The sequence below is a fragment of the Mchenga conophoros genome, linkage group LG9 (genome assembly GCF_057382185.1).
Source record: "Mchenga conophoros isolate Kocher_MC1m ecotype Shallow Benthic linkage group LG9, M_conophoros_male_GT1.1, whole genome shotgun sequence".
In the NCBI taxonomy this organism is placed as follows: domain Eukaryota; kingdom Metazoa; phylum Chordata; class Actinopteri; order Cichliformes; family Cichlidae; genus Mchenga; species Mchenga conophoros.
The window spans coordinates 32,319,316-32,340,848 of record NC_140534.1 but is presented as its reverse complement, the minus strand read 5'-3'; the positions used below and the strand labels follow the sequence as shown (position 1 = coordinate 32,340,848).

The 21,533-nt window shown below is 42.5% G+C and overlaps 1 protein-coding gene across 1 annotated transcript in view; it reads right to left on the bottom strand.

Moving 5' to 3' along the window:
- Positions 1 to 1,757: 1,757 nt before the first annotated feature.
- The window catches only part of LOC146567648 (uncharacterized), a 32,007-nt gene continuing 12,231 nt past the window's right edge, over positions 1,758 to 21,533 (bottom strand). The window contains exons 5-9 of the mRNA XM_085287576.1: positions 11,438 to 11,558; positions 11,184 to 11,353; positions 9,984 to 10,047; positions 3,596 to 3,845; positions 1,758 to 3,494 (exon numbers count right to left, since the gene is read on the bottom strand). Of these exons, the coding sequence (XP_085143702.1) occupies positions 3,454 to 3,494; positions 3,596 to 3,845; positions 9,984 to 10,047; positions 11,184 to 11,353; positions 11,438 to 11,558 (646 nt within the window). The 3' untranslated portion in view covers positions 1,758 to 3,453. The remainder of the gene's footprint in view (positions 3,495 to 3,595; positions 3,846 to 9,983; positions 10,048 to 11,183; positions 11,354 to 11,437; positions 11,559 to 21,533) is intronic.

Sequence of the window (21,533 nt, the reverse complement as noted above, 5' to 3'; positions counted from 1 at the left end):
AGGCAAAGAATCTGAGCTTGAAATAAAATGAAATGAAAGATCAGCCCCACACAAGGGTTAAATTCAGATGGAAACTCTTATCACACAAAGAGAACAAGCGCATAAATATATCTGAGTGTGGCCCCTCGACTGTCACAGTGTAGCTGACATTTGATCTTATCATGTGTAAAAGCTATTTTAATTACTGAAGAGAACCAGTGTCAAACTCAGCCCAAGTATGGTTGTACGTTAATCCTTAAAGCAACAACGTTTTTAAAGTTGCAGCGTCATTTTTACACCACACCTAAAATCCCACTAATCGTCCGGGCTCTTCACCCTATGACCACACGCTGGGGTATCTAACACCACATGACCCAAATGGAAACTATGTCAGCTGAAAAAAACCCATCGAAATGTGCAACACTTAAAACTTTGCCTGATTTGAGCATGGCTTCAAATACAGCCCTGAAAACAGACAGGCGGTCGTTGGCATTTCGCCCTCGTTCCTGAGAGACGATGTATCAGTCAACAAATGAACTACTGTGGCGTCACAGCTGGGGCCTTCTCTGTGTCGTTTATAACACAGAGAAGGACCCAGCTGTGACGCTGAAGTGGTAACTTTAAATTAGCTGTAGGTGTGAATGCTTGTCTGTCTCTCTGTTAGCTTTGCAACAGACTGGTGATATTCAGAGTGCACCATATGTCTGGTATTATTTCCCTTCCAAATTAGTGCTTCCTCTTAGTTGCTTGTCTAAATTTGTTTCCTTTCATGTTCAGGCCGTGTTAGTGTTGTCTCTGTGTGTGGCAGGTTTTGTCTCCATGTTTGTTTCACTGTCTGCCTGTCTGTCTCTGTATTCTGTACTTCTGATAGACGTCTAATTTTGCCAGTCCCTCTTTTTGTGCGCCTTGTACCTTGTCACTCTCTGTGACCGCGTCTCACTGTGCCAGTTCTCATGTATTTAGTCAGTTAATGGTGGTCTGAGTAACCCTCACCACTTTGTTCTCCAGTGTCTTTGTTCCTGTTCATCCTACATATTTTCCCCCATTTGTTATTTATTTCTGCTGTTTGCTATTTATATTTTATTCCTGCACAGTTTGCTTGAAGCACTCATATTTTGTCTATTCTATTCATGTGGATCTTATCTTTCTATTCCCTTGCTTCCTTTTCTGGTTACTTTTTTCTTGCCTGTGTTTCGTCCGTTTGCGATGTCTGTGTTTTTTTTATCTTATGGTCTCTTTTAAGTTTGTTTGTCTCTTTACTTCTTCAAACTGAATTCAAAGTGGAGAAAATGCTGCATAACATTCTCATAGTCTCATTCACACTAACGTTGGTTCTGTATCTTGTAACCAAAGGAAGTTTCAGCATGCAGACTGGAGCCAGCGATCAAAACACGTGCTTCCTATTTTATTTTGTTGGTTATGTTGTAACTGTCTCGTTACTCCTGATTTGTCCCTGCCATCTCCTCTTCCCTAATAACCGTCCTGTGTGTTTATTGTTTAATCTTCTTTAATCTTCTGGGTCCTCTTTTTTCATAACAAATGATCGTACTCCCCGCAGATTGTGATACTGACACCTCCAGGCCATGCTGCAACTCTCTGAGGTGGCTGTTTGACTGAAGCATCTTGATGGGAATCGCCTAAAATCCTAAAATAAGCAGTCTCAAGGACCAGAGACGAACACAGCTTTAGCACAGTAGTATGTGTATTTTTTCCTTCATGCATGACCTTTTTCCTCATCTCTCACTAAATATTATTAGTGCAACACTTTTCTTCCTGCATACACTCTTATACAAACACAATAAGAACCAAAGGGCCCAGATTATGGAAAAGGTTCAAGAAAAGATCACCTATAGAAATAAATTTTCAGACTTTTAAACCAAACCACAGATTCAGCCGATTTGAAGGTTTAGGAGCTACAACCAGATGGGCTGATCTAATGTATGCAAAAGAACTTCACTAAACGCATTAACAAGTGTCAGCTAAGAACAGGAAACTGAAGCAGTTCACACGGCTCACCAAAATCAGACAACAGAAAATGAAAACAAACAACTAGTCTCGATTTCTGCTGCGACATTCACACGGTAGGGTCAGAACACGACGGCACGGATCCTCCTGCCTCGTATGTTCGAGCCGCAGGTTTGATGATGCGGGGGATATTTTCTTGGCACACTTTGAGCTTCTTAGTATCAGCTGAGGATCATTTGACACCCACAGCCTACCTGAGTATTGTTACTGCCCGTCTCCATCTCTTTATGAACACAGCACCTTCCAGCAGAATAACAGGACATGTCACAAACCTCAAAAGCATCTCAAACTGTTTTTTGAGCATGAAAGTGAGCTCGCTGCACCCTCCTCAGTCACCAGATCTCAATCCAATAGAGCACCTTTGAGATGTGGTGGAGGGAGATCCACCTCATGGATGTGACGCTGTGATGTCAACATGGACCGAAATCTCAGAGGAATGTCTTCAGCAACTTGTTGAATAAAACTATTCTGACAGTAAAAATGTATATTTATATTGACGTCACTAATATAGAAATACTAAACACATTCTGAATTACTAAAGAAAACAAGGAAGAAGGAAGTCACTTTGTGAATGTCCAGGCTTTCCAGCACGTTGCGCTGGAGCCACAGTGACGCATCATATTTTGGAGTGATTTCAGTTTTAGAGATTCAGGACTTCTCTCACAAGTGTGCAGTGTGAGACATTTTATTTCATTTTGCTGCCACGGACAGTTTCTTTTTGTCTTTAATTAGTAGACGTATGCACAAAATAAATCTAAATCACGTCGGCGAGCTCTGTACCTCACGGGAAAAATAAAGAGTAAACCTCACAGAACAACATTAACCTTAAAGCATTTAGATGGAAAATAAACCGCTAGAGTTTGTTCATCGTGCTTTTCATAAGGATGAGTTTCTTCCTGCCCACTTTCTGCTCCTCATTTCATAAACCAGGTGACAGCATCGCACCAAATACATAATTTTGTTGCAATAAAAAATATACATAAATCTATATTTACATATGCGTTTGATAATAAAAACAACAAAACCTAAAAGTTTATCACTTGGGTGGATCCACGAGCGGCCTGGCTCCTTCGGCCCAGGAACCAGTGGAATAACTTAAAACAGCTGTTTCGTCTCAGGTTTGTGACAGTATTGCAGTTAGATCATGACCAGATGACGTCAGTGGAGGAAAAAGGACGGTGGAGTTACTGCAGTTCATCCTGATGGGAGCACTGAGGCTGCATTTCTTCAAATCCAGTGCATCTCCTGGAATCCTGATCCGAGAGCATTGTGAATAGTTCAGCTGCAGTAAAAGCTTTGATACCCTTGTAGCACACATGGCGATGATGATGATGTATGTAGGTACAGTGTGTTTACGTCCACATGTCATCATCCTGAATAAGATCCAGCCTGTGAGCTTCTTGTCACTGATTTCCCCCAAACATCTCATTTGGTGTTTGATGGCCGACGTTAATCAGGAAGGACTTCGACGTACTCAGACTCAGGAGCATCTGAATAAACAGAGCGAAGGTCAAACACACAAACCAAAGAAGATGCTGCGAGACAGAAATAGGACAGAAAAGAACAGAAACGGAGAAAATGTAAGGCGTACTCTCGTAATCATGTTCTTCCTCGGGTACGGTGTCAGGCTGCCTCCATGGCTCACGTTCAGTCCTGCGCGGCCTTTGTTCAGGTGACTTTGAAGGCTGTGCTTGCAGCTCTCTCTGTGGCTGGATCAGCAAGGCCGTCTTCCTTTTGACTGAGTGGCGCAGATGCATGGCCAGACCCTGGTTCTTCCTCTTGTAGTGACGAATCAGATCGTCAATAGTCTTAAAAAATGTCTCATCCAAACCCCCCGCTGTCTGATGAAACAAGAACAGCATAAAGTAAATATAACAAAGGTCCATCATCCTCCAAAAATCAGCCGAGTAATCACAGTTACAAGATGAGCTGTTTAAAAATAAAGTGTAAAATATCATCGTTTTATTTAAGCAGCTAGTGCTCTCACATGGTGAGATGACCCTCGAACATTTGTCCAAAAAAACCTTGTTTCTTTGGCTTTTATTTTGAATTTCGGGTTGAGGTTGCGACACTTGGAGTGGGTGTGAAGCAGTTTTTAACAAGGCTTATCTGTTTTTCACGCCTGAAGATTTCCTGTGGCTATCTCCTTTATTTATGAGGCACTACTTTGTGTTTCGAAGGCTTGTAACTTTGAAAACATTTAAAACATTTGTACTATTAAAGCAAATTATTGTCTTTTTTTCTTTTCTTTTTTTGTTTGAAAAACATTCAGAACATCAGAAAAAGTGCCAATTTCACCACGTTTTGCACCAAATATTCAGTTGATAAAGATAAACTGAATATCAGTTTATGGGCCGGGTGGGGTCTACACCAGCTGTGACAGGGCCAGAGGTGGGGTACACTCTGCAGCCAGTGTATTCAACTTATTTCCTTGAAACATCGTTTAAAGAATTTCAAGACTATAAAAACGTTCACTCAACAAATTGTCAGAAGCAGAATGATGGTGCGATAAACGTTGTTGAACTTTATGCGTGTCATGTTCCCAGCACCGCTTCAGTTTAACAGTTTTCTTATTATAATTGTTGTTGTGGCCAAAGCTGACACATACTGAAAGTTATGGTTGGATGATCAGATGATAGACATCACAAGTAGGTTTTGCTGCATCAGGAACTCCTTTAAGGCTTTCAGCACCTAACAGGTAGGAGCTGTTCTGGGAGCACGAGGGAAACCCACACAACTGTGGTTGTTCACTGTTGTGCAACACATGTGAACAAAATAGGGGGAAAAAGTCAGTGTCACTTTTCCACAGCAAACTATGACATCATCAAATGTTTTGCTTTTAAAGAGCGTGAAAAGAGTTCAATGAGAGAACAACGCTCAGTCTTTGGCTACAGTCTTCATGTAGGCCCCTCGCTTTTCATATGACTGTCATTTGTGACTTTTAAAGGGGGTTTCCACTGCACTTCTGAATATTTACTACTTCGTTTGGAACCAACTGAATTTGAAGTTGGACTTTCCCAAACCTCAAGTGTTTATTTGTTTGTTTTTTTATGAGGTTTTCGTCAAAACTTGAAAATACAGTCGATGTAAAAATGAAGGAAATCCTCTTTTAGTACTACGGTTTTATAAGAATAACAAATAATGAATCTAGTTCTTATCTGTTCTTAAAGTTATATAACCTCAGAAGAAGTCCTGTATGATGACTTGTGACATATTGTTACGGCGTGGTGTAATATTGGCAAAGACTAAAACAAAATGCAGAAGTTGTGTTTTTTAAAACTCAGTGCATGCCTTCATCCAGTAGCTTGTTGAACCACCTTTACCAGCAATACTTTGCAATAGTTTTCTGTGTGACTGAGTGCATGAGTCTCTCACATGCTGGTGGAGGAATTTTAGCCCGCTCGTCTTTAGAGTTGCTTCAGTTCTGTGAGGTTTGTGGTTATTCGTTTATGCGCAGCTCTCTTAATAAGTTCCTCCCACAGCATCTCAGTCGGGTTGCGGTGTGAACTTTGACTGGTCCTTTGCAGCCTGTTTATTCATTTCTTTTTCAGGTCGCTCTTTTGTACATTTGCTGCTGTGCTTGGGATCATTGTCCTGCTGTATGACCCATTTTCAGACCGATGGCCTCATATTTGACCATAGAATACTTTGGTACACAGAGGTGTTCATGGACACTCAGTGACTGTAAGGTGGCTACAAAACAAGCTGAAACAAGCTGAAACAAGCCATATTCCTTCTGTCTTCTTCTAATTGTACTTTCATGAACTTTAATATTTAAAAGGTTACCTGAGCACACACACCTGCAAACATCTCCTTTCATAGAAAACAAATTAATCAAGTGCATTTGTAGATTTACTGATTTTGAGACCAGACTATCTCAAGTCCTGCTAAGACTGTTGAATGAAAAGTCAGCTGGTAACAATAAATTTTTGTCAGTTCCATTCGCAGACATGGCTGTCTCGTAAATTATGCAAATGCACTGAAGCACAAGATTCATTCTAATGGAGAAGTTACATTATTTCAAAAAGACCATAAAAAGGCCAACAACAACAACAACAACAACAACTGTTTTCCTTTACTTATTAGCAAAGGAAGTATTGTAGAATAGTGAAATAGATCAATAAATATATCTTTAAATATTTAAATCACCCCCTAATAATAGATAATCGTAGGGGGAAAAGTGAAACCTCCAGAAGCCACATCCTGAGACTGAGCCCACGGGCTTACTTTTAAAGTAGAACAGCTCACGCACGCCGGCAGCAGTTGAATAAATCTGTGGCTTTTATGCTTTTATACACTTATTTTTTTGCGTGTTGTGGAAAAAACTGACTCTGATAAAATGATGCCCTTCAGTGTGGGGTCTAACGAACGTCAGAGGAGTTTCCTGTGGGGAGACTTCACGACAACTGACTTTCCATGATCGAGGTGAAATGTTCATGTACAGTCAGCTGTTTAGCGTTCGTTTTCCATTTTTAAAGGCATGGGAAAGACTCTGAGATAAACAGAAAACGAGCTGAACTTCAACAACGATTAACAGACAGATGGAAACATTTAAAGGAAACATTGGTGACGTTTAAAGCTCCAAACTGATTTTGTGCAGACGCGGTGATGAGACCAAAGTATTTTCCTCTTTTGAATGGAACTCAAAACACAGTGAAAACATGTACAAAATGTAAACATATATAGCATATTAAACTATTTTAACTGGTTTTGCCATTAACTTTGTGTTTTCCTTTTCTCAGCAAACAACTTTTTTTTTGAAATCCTGTAAAATAAAGTGCACAGTGAAGGACTGATTTGAGTCTCATTCACTCAGTTGCACTTTTTATCTGTGACTGATTCCTTTGTTTGACTTCACTCATGCTGGTCACACACTGGCCCAGAAGCTTTCACCACAATACTTTGACATACAGACTGGAGGTGCCGGGGACTGAACCACTGACCTTCCTGGTGGGAGCCGCCCGCTCTGAGCCCCAGCCGGCTCCTCAGGGATTACTAATAGCTCCTCTGTTTTTTTAACATGACGTATTTTCTTTCTCGCTATAGTTTGTGGTGAGATGTTTGATAAGCAAAACACAATCTGTTTAACACTTTGTTAGCAGCTGGCTAGCAGCATTGCGCTGTTTACCACTATCGTCTCGCCCTGTGTTTGTGGTGGACGCTGGTACAGGTTTCAGCCGCCTGGCAATTTGATGAAATGCTGAGAAATGAATTCATGGACTTTTTAATGATGTTTTTCAGTTTGAGGAGTAAAACTAGAAGATCATTTCACATAGATTTAAACATTTTTAAATGTAATAATTATATATACCTCTTTGATAAGAAATAAGATTCAAATTGTAGGAATGTTTGGCTGATGCAGCTCCACAGTTTTAACCGGTATGCACGAGGTAAGAAACACGTGTTGCCATCGTCGTTTTATCTATGAAGAGTAAAACATACTTTAACTGGATTTAGAACAGATTCTGCTAAAATACAGACAGAATTTTCTCCCTTATTTTTTTGGTGAAATAAATTTTGGAGTCCATCAGCCTCTATTTTTTTTATCTTTCTTTCTTTCTCGCACTTTTAATATCTGTCTTTTTCATATTATTTTGTTTTTGTGGCGTCGTGAGTTTGTTCCTCTGATATGTCGCGTGTGTTTTTGGGTTTCTGTCCGTGAACCAAATACAAATTATTTGAAGACAACATCTTGATAACATCTTATCACTTTCTCAACATCTTGAGAAAATGATAAGAACATTTTTTTCCGAAATAGAATGACGGCTAACTGAGCAAATAATTATTTGATTATTTGATTATTTTGATATTTCTGATTAATCAGAACGCTTCTGATCATGAAAATAATTTCTGCTGGCTCTGGGAGGAGCTTGGACTTGTCCTGCTCGTAGTATGTTGGATTGAATAGAAATATGAAAGCTTAGGTGCAGGATAGCACTTTGAGCTCTTTATAATGGTTGTAAATTTGCTTCTTTGCGTCCTCTGGTGTTGATGGCAAACTGTCCTGCTGGGGTGAGTTGTTGGGTTGTTTACCAGCTGTGGTTTTATCTGTTTAAAACTGAAACCTGCTGAAATACTCAAATTTAAAAAAAATCAGTAAAATATATGAAACTTGTGTGGTTGTGTTTTGTTGGTACTGACGTTGTCTGTAATTTTGTGTAACTGTGCGATTGTTCTTTATGTAAACTTCGTACAGTTCTGCCTCCCTTCACTCGTCTTTTGAGTGCAACTCATTTACCAAGAAACAGACAAAACAAAGGATAAAGATGGCTCACAGCGACAGAATAATGTTAACCTTGACAGTCACATCTTCACAGCTCTACCATTTAAAACATCTACGCTCTCAGAACTACTCGGCTTGCTCGGAGAGGGTCATTTCGTTTAGGGGTTTTCTCTGTTCACCTGACACTACAAAGGACCCTGCTCTGGGATTATTCGAGGAACTGTGGTTAATTTTTCTGAGGACGCTTTAACGTCTGAGTTTCAACAAACGCTTACTGGAGAAAAAATACGAGTTTCTTATTAAAATTGTTCCCCAAAGATGTGCCACCGAACATCAGTTTTATGTTCTGCTTCAGTTTTTAATAATTTGTTTCATGTTAGTTATTTGAAATACAATCTAAATGAATTTATATTATATTACATCCACGCTCCATATTTGGAAGTCAGAGCGTGGAAGAGGAGAGCTTTCTCAGATGTTCTCAGACATAAGATAAGGTCTCAGTAGCTCCGACTAATGACCAGGAGCTTGTGCCTGTAACTGGCTTTACTAGAAACAGCAAAGATCGACAGGAAAGCAGAGGGGAAGACATGCAGCACTTAAACCCGGGTTGGCCACTTGCTCATCCGACTGTGCTAAGCCGGCGCCGAGACCTGTTTTTGAGTTTTGCTAATTTTATGATAGCAAACAGCTTGACTGACATGTCATTATTGTTTATTTTAGTCTAAAATATTACATATTCAAAAAGAAATATTTTCTATGTACTATAGATCACATATGCAAATATGTTTAAATATACATACACTACATGGACTAATCCTCAATTAATTTTTGAATTGAGGTTTGAATTGAGGCTCTCAAAGCCACAGGCATGTAAAAATCGCAATCCTTAAGGAAATCAAGCACCTAGCCAATCAGTCGGTCTTTAGAAACGCCACTGAATTCGAGTGTGGTGCTATAATAGGATGAGACTGTTGCAACAATTCAGTCGGTGACATTTCTTCCTTTCCACAGTTAGCTTTAGCTGGTGTTATTGCGAGGCCGAAGCATTTGGAAACCACAGAAACCCAAACACGAAGTAAAGCATCATGTGGAGTTCCAGCACAGGCTCGCTGAGGGCTGCATCACGCAGAAGAGTCACCAGCGCTTTGCTGTCTCAATAACTACAGAGCTGCAAACCTCATCTGGCATCAACATCGGCACACAAACTGCAGCAGGCAGCTTCGTGGCACAGGTGTCAACTTTGTTGGGGCCTGTGTTCACAGGTGCACACCTTTGAGGACAATGATAACAGGGCATCGCTATTGCTCATTTGGTTGAGCTAGTGACTCATATGACCTACTGCAGGTGCCGCACAAGCAGGTGCCTGGGTTTGAGCCTGCCCCAGACCATTTCCTGCACATCATCACTCTCTCCCTGCCTTCCTGTCGACTCTTTGTGCTTTCCTATCAAAAAAGGCTAAAATGCATAAAACAATAATGAGGATGAGGCGTCCAAATAAACTTTACACCACACAAAGTGATTCCTTAAAGAACGCTTGGCAGGAGGCGGCCCCTCGAAGAACATTTTTGAATAGAAAAGACTCTTCTGCTTCTAAGAGTAAATATTTTACCGCTTGATTTAAAATCCTGCAGCGTGAAAGAGCATTTAGAGTCTCAGTTTACTGCAAACACAGAACAAGGAATAATTCTGAATTCAAGGACCTGGCTGCAGCTGCAAATGTTTCTGCATGTGGTCATTTGTGTGTGTGTTCTTTTACCAGGAGGGTGTAGTATCCATTGTGTGACTGCAGCAGTCTGTAGGTGTACACCACCTTCTGTTTACTGAAAGAAAAGGAGATTTATGCTGCTGTTAGAGGACCACAGAAGAAGTAAGGTTAAGGAAAAAACTGTTTATTTAGACGTGTGTAAAAAACCTTTTATGCAACAAAATTCTGACTTTGTTCACACAAAATAAAAGAGGAAGAAGAACACATGGTCACATGACTCAATTTTCTCATAGTTTGAATCTTCTTATCAGTAATAAGCAGCTTCCTTAACAACTACACAAACAGAAAACGTTGGCAGTGCACAAAAAAAGTTATGCAAATTTTAATGTACTTTTTACTTGTATGTAAACACTACGTGCAGGTCATGGAAAAAAGATGCAGAAGCAGCAACGAGCTAGAGTGGAACCTTACTTGACCACAGCTGATATTGTGGTATTTGTGTAGGTGTACACTTCCTAGAGTAATAATACCCACGCAAAAACGTTCTTATCGTGATTTTTATTATAGAGTATAATCTGCTTAGATCAACGGAACATCTTTTGCCTCTAATATAATTCATAGAATTGCTAAATGCTCCCTGCTGTCAACACAGCAGAGGTTAGGAAAAACCTGCATGCACACTGCTGCATCAGCAAAAAGATCTGGTTACGTTTTTCCATTATTGCTTTTATTCAACGGCCTTTCTTAACAAAGCTCATTAAAACTAAATTACCTGGTTTATTATATTAAAATACTCTCTTCCCCCTTTGACGCTCGCTACAGAGGATTTTAGGTCACTATATTCACCTCATTCCTCACTGCCCAAACGCTTCACATCCTTATGAGGTTTTCAGAGACTGAAGGAGAGCGAGGTTTGAATTTGATTTGAGGGAGCACTTTTATTTGTTTAGTCCTCCCAAACCAAAGTCACATTAGAGTCCTCTTTTCCTCATCGCGCTCTTCTCAGAATTAAAGCGATTTAACTTAAAAAGTCTCCTATCGATCATGAATCTGCAGACAGAACCACCAGGAGGATGGTTACAAGGTTAGCCTACCTGACAACCTGCTATGAATGATACCATATTCTATATTAGGCTTCATATTCCATTGATACCATAGAGTGTCTTTACCTATGAAGCTGTTAAAAGAAAGAAGTTTTGATAAAGGTAAGTCTGGTGTATGGAGCCTGACTCCGTGGTGCAGAGTACTTACTAGACACAAAGACACATGGCTCCCTGGATGGTCTCGCTGTCTCGGATCAGGTAAGCTCCATCCTTGTTCTTCTTTCCCAGCAAATCCTCACACTCCTTCTTAGTCATGGCGCCATGGTAGCACGCAGGCAGAGCTGCTGCCATGGTGAAGAGAAGCCAGCAGACAACCGACTGACATGAACAAGCCAAAACACCTCTCAGCAACTTCTGCTTTCTCAAAACAGGCTCATTTCCAAGAACTGTCTGAGAACTCACTGTCTGAGTTCCCTCGGAGAGCGAGCAGGGGCCATAAAAGAGCTCAGTCCAGGTTCCCGGTGGGAAACGACGGGATGAAGGAGGTGAGCAGAGAGAGGTCGGTGCGCAGCGCTTGGAGGCACTGAGCAGAATGAGAAGAGAGAAGAAAGCCGCTCACACTAAAGCAGTTTCACAGGAAGTGTGTAACGTGTGTGCGAACACGAGCGAGAGAGGAGAGAGAAAGTAACATCAGTGATATAACCAGCACACATGCAGGTATGTGCAGGATAGAACTGACTAATGTTTTTAGTTAAAGCAGAAGAATCAGAGAGAGGTGAGAACAGGAAGTCAAAGAAAGATTTTGCTGATCGGTAAGCAGACAATGTGTAAAGTCTGGTTACAAGCTTAGAAGAATGAATTACAAACTCATTTATATTATACTTTACATTCTAACGGTGTCTTAGAGCGCCATTACTGTAAAACTATTAAAACAAACATTTTTGATAAAGGCAGGTCTGCCTCAGGATTCAGAGCAGAATCTGTCTAAGACATTTTACTGTCAAAACGGATTTGCAGGCTTTCTGGTTTTTATTTATTTTATTTTTTAACCGACTCTCGTCAGTTATCACAAATATTTAATTGCCCTCGTAGCTTAACAGTCACAGATCGGGGGGTCACGGACCAACCTGCAGGCCTGTGTGGCTGAGAGCTCATTGTTACAAAGTCATGTGGTAGATCAGGTCAGCACAGAGCAAGTATCTTTTTGTTTGTTCAATTTATCAGAATCAGAATACTTTATTAATCCCGAAGGAAATTACAGAATTATAGTTTCATCCATCCTGCTGCTTCTCCGTCTTCTGCAGGTGGAGGCCAGAGTAGCGGCGGGGTGGTGGTAGAGGCAGTCGGTAAGGTGCTGACCCTACTGTCGGTCGTCACCTTCCCCATTTCAGCCTGGATGTGTGTAAAGGTAAGAGAAGGGAAACCGCTCAGACTCAGGCTCTCGTTTCTGTAAATGAACTGTACTGAGAGGAAATCATGAGTCATCAGAGAGCAGAGCTAAAATATTAGCTGATAGAACATTTGTTTTATTTATTAAACAAAAATATGAAGTTCATTCATTGTGCAATAAATGTCGTTGTTTTGGGTGGGAGAGTTGGGGTTTGCATATTAAGTTCTAGAAACACTGAGTAAAAAAAGTGAATAAAAAAAAGATTTTTATTGCAGCTTTTGGGCGTTTTTTTATACAAACTTTGGGGGGAAACTATTTCTAGTCTTAAAAATTAAATGTTATTGTATTTCTCTAAGATAAAACTTAAAAACAAACAGGTATAAAAGCTTTTAAGTTCAAAGCCATATTTAGTCTGCTTAAAATACTAGATGGTCGCAGTGTCAGAGAGCAGCAAACCAACATGGGGGTTGCTGGCTTGAGCTTCTGTTTGTGTAGATGCTGCTAAACCGTCTCTGAGAGAAACCAGCAGAATAAAGCGCTAACCTTTTAACACACACACTTAACCCAGTCTGTACGAGGAAGCGGTGTGATGGTTTCTACAGGCAGAAGAGCCGCACACTTCTTCTCTGTGAGAGCAGCACAGCAAGAGGCCAGCTTTCCAAAACCTGAGCAAAAAACTGCAGTTTTGTTGTGTGTGTTAAAACGCTTGTCATAAATGCAATACTGTGCAAAAGTCATGAGCCACTTCACTTTCAGTAAAATTCATTGAAACGCGCAAACATGTGACAAACAAAACAAAACTTTGTACAATTCTAATGAGCTTGAAAGTCAATATATGGTATGAGCACACTCATTCTTCAACACAGCCTGAACTCTCTGAGGCAGCTTTCTGGTCATTTCTTTAAGAAGTCTTCAGGAATAGTTCTCCAGATATGCGGATACGCTTTTACTGCATTGGAAGTGTGTTTGGGATCATTGCAATGCTGAAGTGGACTTCCCTGTGTCCATAATTCCATCACTTCTGACTAGATAACAAACTCCGCTGCTTTGAAATGCAGCCTTAGATCATGACAGAGCAGAAGAGCACACAGGAGCTCTGCCAGAGAGGACGTTACAGAGGAGGTTAAAGAAGTCTAAGAGAGCAATATAGTTTGCATAGGCAACAGTATGGGTCTTATTTGTGTAGGAGGATGGAACCGCGATTGGGTCTGTGGGCGGTTGGTGGCAAACCAAGACTTAGTGAGAGCAGCAGGCAGAGAGTAGGCCGCCTGTTGATCAGGTGACAGGATCTTTTGACTAGTTACTGAAATCACGTGATGAAGTGGACAAGCTTGGTTTTGAGTTTCCAAGAGCGCTGCTGCAGGTAACTCGGAGAGATGAGGAGAGATGGCGTTACTACAAACAGGAGATTGCAAACAACAGTCACCACAGGTGGCCCAATGCTCACCATAACGCCAACAATGATCTGGCAAAGAACTGCTGTAACCTCCATCTGTGTTGAAACCAGGGCAGAAGAAAGGAACTGTGGGGAAGTTACTCCAAGAGGAGCAAGCCAGGAGTGTGGAGAATTATTGCTCAAGAGCACTTTAAAAAGTCTGGCTCCTTCTAAGCAAAACATAAAGACATCGGGGGAGATTTAAATGTAATGCTGTTACAGATAAAAAAAAGAAAGATAAAAATAATTATCAGAATATAAACTCTCTCCAAAGCATTGACTACATATGGAGGTTATTTTCATGCTGCTCATTCAACCTTGTTCTTTCATAAAATTACACGAGCATTATAAAGAACATCATAAAAGAAGAACACACTATATCCAGCAGCAGGCTCTCTGCAGCCCTGCAGACCACATGAGTAAGCATCAGTTACATTTAATATATTCACCAGAGTTTAAAGTTGGTGTGTTTCCTCCACCCTCTGTGCAGAGTTTATGCACGTCAGCACGGTGAGCGGTGGCAGACTGAAGGCGGGCTGTAGGCCCACCTCATCCAATGTTAGAAACTGTCCTCCTGTTTTCTCTGCTGCTTTTTCCACTAGTGCAACACAAGCAGTAATTCTTCTTTCTTTACTTTTAGTTGGCTTTCTAATCACTAATGATTACTCAGGAGAGAGAGTCTGCTCCGAACTTCTCAAATGTGAGGATTTCTTTTGGTTTTCTGTCGTTGTTAATTCAATAACTTTGAGATGAGAAACCAAAAGTTCTTTAATTCTGGAAACCAACTAAAATCAGATGCAAAGCAAATAAATAAATGAAACTGTTTAGTTAACTGACATTAAAATTAAAATAATCTCGTATAGGCTCCTTCTTTTGCCTCGATGAACATAATTTGTTTTGTCATGTTTCTAGTATGTGTTTAGTGTTTTTAGCTGCTGAATCCCAATCTTCTGGATAAATAGAGTAAATTATCTGTAATTTAGAAGCCAGTCCTGCTTCATCAGGTGACTTTCACAGATGTGAAATGGAAACTTTCAGTCATCACTGCACAAAAACACTGTGAATGCACCCTCAGCTCTGTAGGATTCATCTTTGAATGTGTGAGTGTTTTGTGTTATGTTGATGAACAGGTTGTGGTTGCTGTCGCCTTCAGACTGGGCCGGGCTGTTGAAGGACGAGCCAAAGGACCCGGTACCAGACGTTACTCTCTCTCTTCTGACCTGTAGCAACAAGACTTCAGCTTCTGTTTCATCGTTATGGGTGTAAATGTGCAGCGTTGGCTATGACGGAGTGGAAGGAAAAGCACGCTTTACTCTGAAATTACAGCTGAGATTCAGAACTATTAGAATAAATACAGGATCGCGCATCAAACAGAGTAACGTTAAAGTGGTTCTGTCATGATTGATGCTGAAGTAATGATTAAAAATACCTTATTACACACATTATTATGTTAGGTATAAAGTGCAAATACTCGTACTACACGAGACTTTAAATATCACCACTAAGTTAACTTAAACTATTTTTATTTGTACTGCACGCTGCCTCAGTGTTTTTCTTTTGGTCTTTTCAAGTTTTCACATTTGTGTGTTACCATGCAAAGAAGCACAACTAAAAAAAAATGGGGTCTTCTCGCCTTTCTGACGCTCTGCAGGTCTGGTCTGGTTCATCCCCTGGTTGGACGCCATCCAGACAGTAGACCTGCGCACCATGTTCTTTAATATCTGGCCACAAGAGGTCAGCAGCATCCTGTGATCACTGAAAGCTGGCACGCACTGACCGTTATTCCCATATAAGGATCACATCTGTGTCCACCTGGCCTGCTCAGAATCAGCTGCTTTTCTTTCACAATAACAGTCTGAAGTTATTTGTTTCTGCACACTGATGTTTCCTCACCTCTCCCTGCCTTCTGCTGTCACCAGGTCTTGACTGTGGATGCAGTGCTGTTGTGTTTTTCTCCCTTCATGTGGGTGATGCATGTTGTAAACGGCCGCCAGGCCGTGTTCTTGTTGGCTCAGACGACTCTGAAGACCATGATAGGTTCTCACACTCTGGAGGACGTGTTAACACAGAAGCTCGCCATGGTAAAGAGGATGGAAGTGAGTGAGACACAGTAAGAGTCAGTATTGTTGCAGTGTTTAAAAGTAGACGGGTACTTCAAGCCAACACAGTAGATGGATGTTTGATGGCTGTTTAATTTTACGGCCGGTGCCCTTCCTGGTGCAGCTTTCACATTTATCCAGACTTGGGACCGGATGGATCTTCTGATACATCGATGCTGGGTTTGTATTTCCTCCTGGTTTGTTGCACTTTGCACCTCATATCATCACAAAGGTGTGCAGCTGAGTTTGGGGTGATTTCAGGAAGAGTTCACCTGCGAGTGCCATCTTTATTTTTCTTAAGTTTTCTGCTGTCAGGTATGAGAAACATATGTTTTGTAAATACAACCTGCTGTGCCTGATTTGTCCTGCAGATGGCGCTGTGCCTCGAATTCAAATCGTGGGGAGTTCAGATGGAGCGGGTGGAGTTCAAAGCCCTGACACCCCCTGTTGATCTGCAGCGCTGCATGGCTTCAGAAGCCGTATCACAAACACATGGAGACATCTATCCTTATATACATGTAACGTGAGGGTTCACTAGATGGTTGGGAATCTCTCTGAATAATTAGGAACAGCAAGACGGAGACGGATAACTTTTTAGCAGCCTCTTTACTTTTTGCACACCGCAACAACAACCCACACTTCCTGTGTGCCGCCCTCATGAATACTTCACTGGCCTCTCAGAAGCCAGGAAATCTTATACTCAGATCAAAACAGGGAAAACAACCAGGTAGATATAACACATACTTATTACTTGTTTGAACATGCATGTCTAAACATTCAAACATGTAAACATGTAAATATCAAAACACGTAACCACCAAATAGCTACATAACTAGCTTTATAACCTTTGTAAACACCTCTTTGTATATCAAATTAGATTTAAATTTACTTCTACACTTTACATTTTCCTCCCCCCCTCACATAAGAAACGTCCCCGTTTCCCTACAGAAAAGGAAAAAAAAACCCAACATGCTGCGAGCAAAGGGGACAACAATAAAACAACAGCAAAACCAAAAACAAGTTCAGTTCAAAACATAGTCCTTGAGGTATCTGGGAGGCACAACTTGACGTCTCCCACATCGCCGTGAAACACCAGATACTCGATGAGGAGTTGAAGGGACAATGTCTGTTTGGTGTATCACCACATGGCCAGAGGGGGAAGTCGTTACAGTCTCAGACCGAGGAGAAGGGGACAAAGGAGAGTGGGAATGGGGTCGTGACTGGTTTAGAGGTGGTGGCTGACAAACCTGAGGGTCTGATGAGGTTGCAGGGCTGCGGCCCTGAACATTCCAGCTCCCTTCAGCTGCAGATTTTGAAGCTGTGAAGGGCAACGCACCTGATAATGCAGTCAACTGTGGAATCTGGGGCTGTACAGGTATGTCACCAGCAGGTGAGTTGGTTCCACCTTTAGGGACAGGTGCTTTGTACGGCCTGAGACGATTGTAGTGAACAATTTGAGTCTTGTCTGATTGGTCCAGGAGGTAGCGAATCCTGTACGTGACACCAGGGTTTTCTCCATCTGTTCCAAGGCACTCCAATATCTCAAAGGGGCCCTTCCAATGTGGAGCAAGTTTCTGCTTTGCTGTAGTGGGGTCATTTAACCACACCAAGTCACCCGGAACATAAGGAGTGTGTTTGATGCCCCTATCGTACAATTGTTTCTGCTGGTTGTGGGCACAATCTCGGTTCCATGCAGCAGTGCTGAAGGCAGACTGAAGTCTCTGAGTCAACTGGGTGACGTAGTCAGCAGGAGAAACAGAAGTAGATGATGCTGACATGTTGGTAGGCAACAGCATATTAGCAGGCATCCGTGCCTCATGTCCATGTGTGAGAAAAAATGGCGTAAACCCCGTGGTAGAGTGAGGACTGGTGTTGTAAGCCAAAGCAACTTGATTGAGGCAGTCATCCCATTCGCCAGGCTGCTGAAGGAGTAACTTAGCTAACTGGTCAATAAGTGTTCGATTGAACCTCTCGACCATCCCGTCGCATTGAGGGTGATATGGGCTGGTCCGTGTCTTCTGGATGCCTAGCAGCTGACACAGATGTTTCACCAGGTCAGATTCAAACTGACGTCCTTGGTCCGTGTGTAGCATTTCAGGGACGCCGTGCTGACAGATGAAGTTGTCAAACAGGCATTTTGCAACTGTTGTGGCACGTTGGTCTGCGATAGCATAGAGATTGACATATTTCGAGAAATAGTCTTGAACAACGAGCACGTACCTGTTGCCACGACTCGTAATGGGGAGTTCAAGTATGTCAGCTGCCACCTTTTGAAATGGCTCCGCAGCAACAATTGTTTTCATTGGAGCTCTGTGATGAGGTGTGGGATTCCGTCTGGCATCACATGGAGTGCATTGTGTGCACCATATTCTGATGTCACGTGACATGAATGGCCAGTAATATAGCTGCTGAGCACGTTTCAGGACCTTATCTGCTGATAGGTGACCGGACACTGGGTTGCCATGCAGCAGCTGTAGGACAGTGTCTTTTAAAGATTCAGGAACAACCAACTGATGCAACACTGACTTTTGGGACGGGTTGAAAGCTTTACGACAGAGTAAGCCATTGTGAAAGGTAAGTCTAGAGTACTCATGCCATAGCACTTTTTCCTGAGGTGGGCATTTTTTCATACGCCAGTAAGGTGGTTTCTGACCCTTAGCTTTCCAGCCAATGACTTCTGACAGTACAGGATCTTTTTGTTGTTCACTTTTGAGATCATCTTCAGGCAGCTCAAGCACAAATGTGGATGAAACAGATAGCGCTGCACACTGCAGTCGTGGATCAGGAAAGTCATTGCACGGAATGTGTTTTTGGTCAGTACTGCAGGGACTATGGTTGGGCGGGCCTGCAGGACCTACGCACCTCTCTTCAGGTTTCAAGGTAGCAGAAGCAGTGCAGACTGTGTCCTGCTCTACGGTTTCACCAGTGACAGGGCGACGTGACAGTGCGTCCGCATTGAGGTGGCGGTGGCCATCTTTATGAATCACAGTCCACTCAAAAGGATCAAGTTCAAGAGCCCAGCGAGCACGGCGACCAGTTCTATCACTGTCAATGGGTATTTTCCGAAGACCCAGGAGGGGCTTGTGATCCGTGACAATAACAAATGGCTGCTTGTAGAGGTAGTGCCGAAAATGTCTAACTGCCCAAACAATGGCCCAGAGTTCTCGATCATAAGTCGACCACTTTCTTTCTGCCTTTGTAAGTGCATGGCTAGCATAGGCAATGACTTTCTCTTGCTGTCCCTGTCTTTGAGCTAGTACACTGCCAATAGCTGTGCTAGAAGCATCAGTATACAGAGAAAATGGCAATGTGAAGTCAGGGAATGAAACCACTGGAGGGTTTGAGAGGGCATGTTTCAGATACATGAATGCATCCTGGCACTGAGAAGTCCATTGAAAAGTTGCATGCTTCTCAGTGAGAGCATGTAGGGGGACACTGTGGTGCGCAAAGTTTTGAATGAACTTGCGATAATATGAACAAAGTCCAAGGAATGACCTTACTTCTGTCGCTGTTTGTGGAATAGGCCAGGCTTGCACACTGTTCACATTTCTGGGGTCAGGCTGGATGCCATGTTTTGATACAATGTGGCCCAGAAATTGTACCTGATCTTTGGCAAAACAGCATTTTGAGGGGTTTAGCTTCAAGCCACTTGCCTGGAATCTGCCGAAAATTTCTTCCAGATGCTGGAGATGTTCTGCGAAAGAGCGGCTGTAAATGAGGACATCATCCAAATACACTAAGCAGGTTTTCCAGGGAAGGCCACGAAGTACCATCTCCATTAACCGCTGACATGTGGCTGGAGCGTTTGTGAGTCCCATGGGCATAACAGTGAAGTGGTAAAGTCCACTGCCGGTTGTGAAAGCAGTTTTCTCACGATCCTTCTCTTCCAGTTCAACCTGCCAATAGCCATGTTGAAGGTCCATTGTGGAGAACCAGGCAGAACCTGACAGCGCATCCAGTGCATCATCAACCCTGGGAAGAGGATGAGAGTCTTTGATTGTCACTGCATTGAGTTTCCTATAGTCAAGACAGAAACGCCACGTACCATTTTTCTTTCGCACCAGAACAACTGGGGCGGCCCATGGGCTGTAGCTTTCTTCGATGACACCTGCCTTTAAAAGGTTGTCAACTTGAGTCTGTATTTCAGCTCTCTGGTCAGGTGTCACTCTATAGGCTCTTTGTTTAATCGGTGTAGCATCACCTGTGTGAATATGATGCTTAATTATGCCCGTGTGACCTCTGTCCTCTGAGTGCTTACTGAAGATTCCTGAATACTTCTGGAGAAGTGATTTCAGGGACTGAACCTGGGAGTGTGACAAGTTTGTTTCATCTATTTCTACCGGCAGAGTTGAATCATACACAGGTGAAGTAGCACAACATGTCTGCTCCAGTGGGATGATATCAACAGATGAGCCTGAATGAAACTCACCAAGATGCTGTCCAGGGTACAGTTCGATTTCATCACTGGAGGGATTAAGCATTCGAACCACTGTAGTACCATTCTGAACTTCACTGAGAGTGTGAGCCACAACAATGTCACATGTTGGATTAGGGATCAAGACACCATAGTAGTCTGTTGGAACAGGAGAAGCCGGTGTGGCTGCTGACACACAGGCTGTGATCAGAGTTTCGCTCATAGCTGGAATTTTGGTTGGCGCTAACACAGAAACATTACAGCAGGCAGCCACCTCATGTCCTTTGGGCAACAGGGGAATTTTCATGTCCCACAGTTGCAGCACTTTGTTTTTGAGGTCGAGAAGAGCATGGTGCCTCTGCAGAAAATCCCAACCTAGAATGACTGGCTGGTAAGCACCTCTGAGGACTTCAAAGTCCTGCTGCCATACCTGAGTCCCAAGCCTAATACCAACGGTTAACTTGCCTAAGATTTCCAGACGTTCTCCATTGACCGAACGAGCTGGCACAGAGGATGCTACCATAGGCCGTTTTTTCAAAGCTGGATGAGCGTTTCGAAAATCTTCACTCACAAGGGAGACAAAGGAACCAGAGTCAATTAGAGCACACACTTCAATGCCCTCGACAATTGCCAAGACGTTAGAGGAGACTGATCCATCAGATTCTGAGGGGAACTGGGGGATGTGGTTTTGGGGCCCTGATACTGTAGCTGATGTTTGCCCCTCAACAGCAGCTAATGAAAGTTTCCCTGTGGGCCGGAGGTGAAATGTGCAGGCCTTTCCGGGGACTGGAAACGAACACTGGTCCTACTGTAGGATGCAGCATCTCTAACTCTACGTGGAGCAGGACTGGGACTGCGTCGGTATCTGTTATTGTCAGGGTAATTGTACCTGGAATACTGGGGGGGCTGTTGGGAATGGTATGTGCGTTGATCGTGTTTCTCACATTTGTCCCACTCATTGAACCTCTGGGGAACAGGGGAAGAAGGACGTTCACGGTGAGACTCTGGATCACGATGATAACGCCTCTCAGGCGAGCAATAGTCTCTGGAATGTTGTCTGGCATGATAAGGCGACGGGGACGCACTGCGGGTGCTGTACTGAACATTGGAAGAGGAGGATCTATCACGACTGGAGTCCAAACGTTGGGCAAGGTAACTCTGTTTCTCCTGTAACTGCTGTACTTCATGTTTCAGGCTGGTTACAGTAAGCGTGAGCTCCT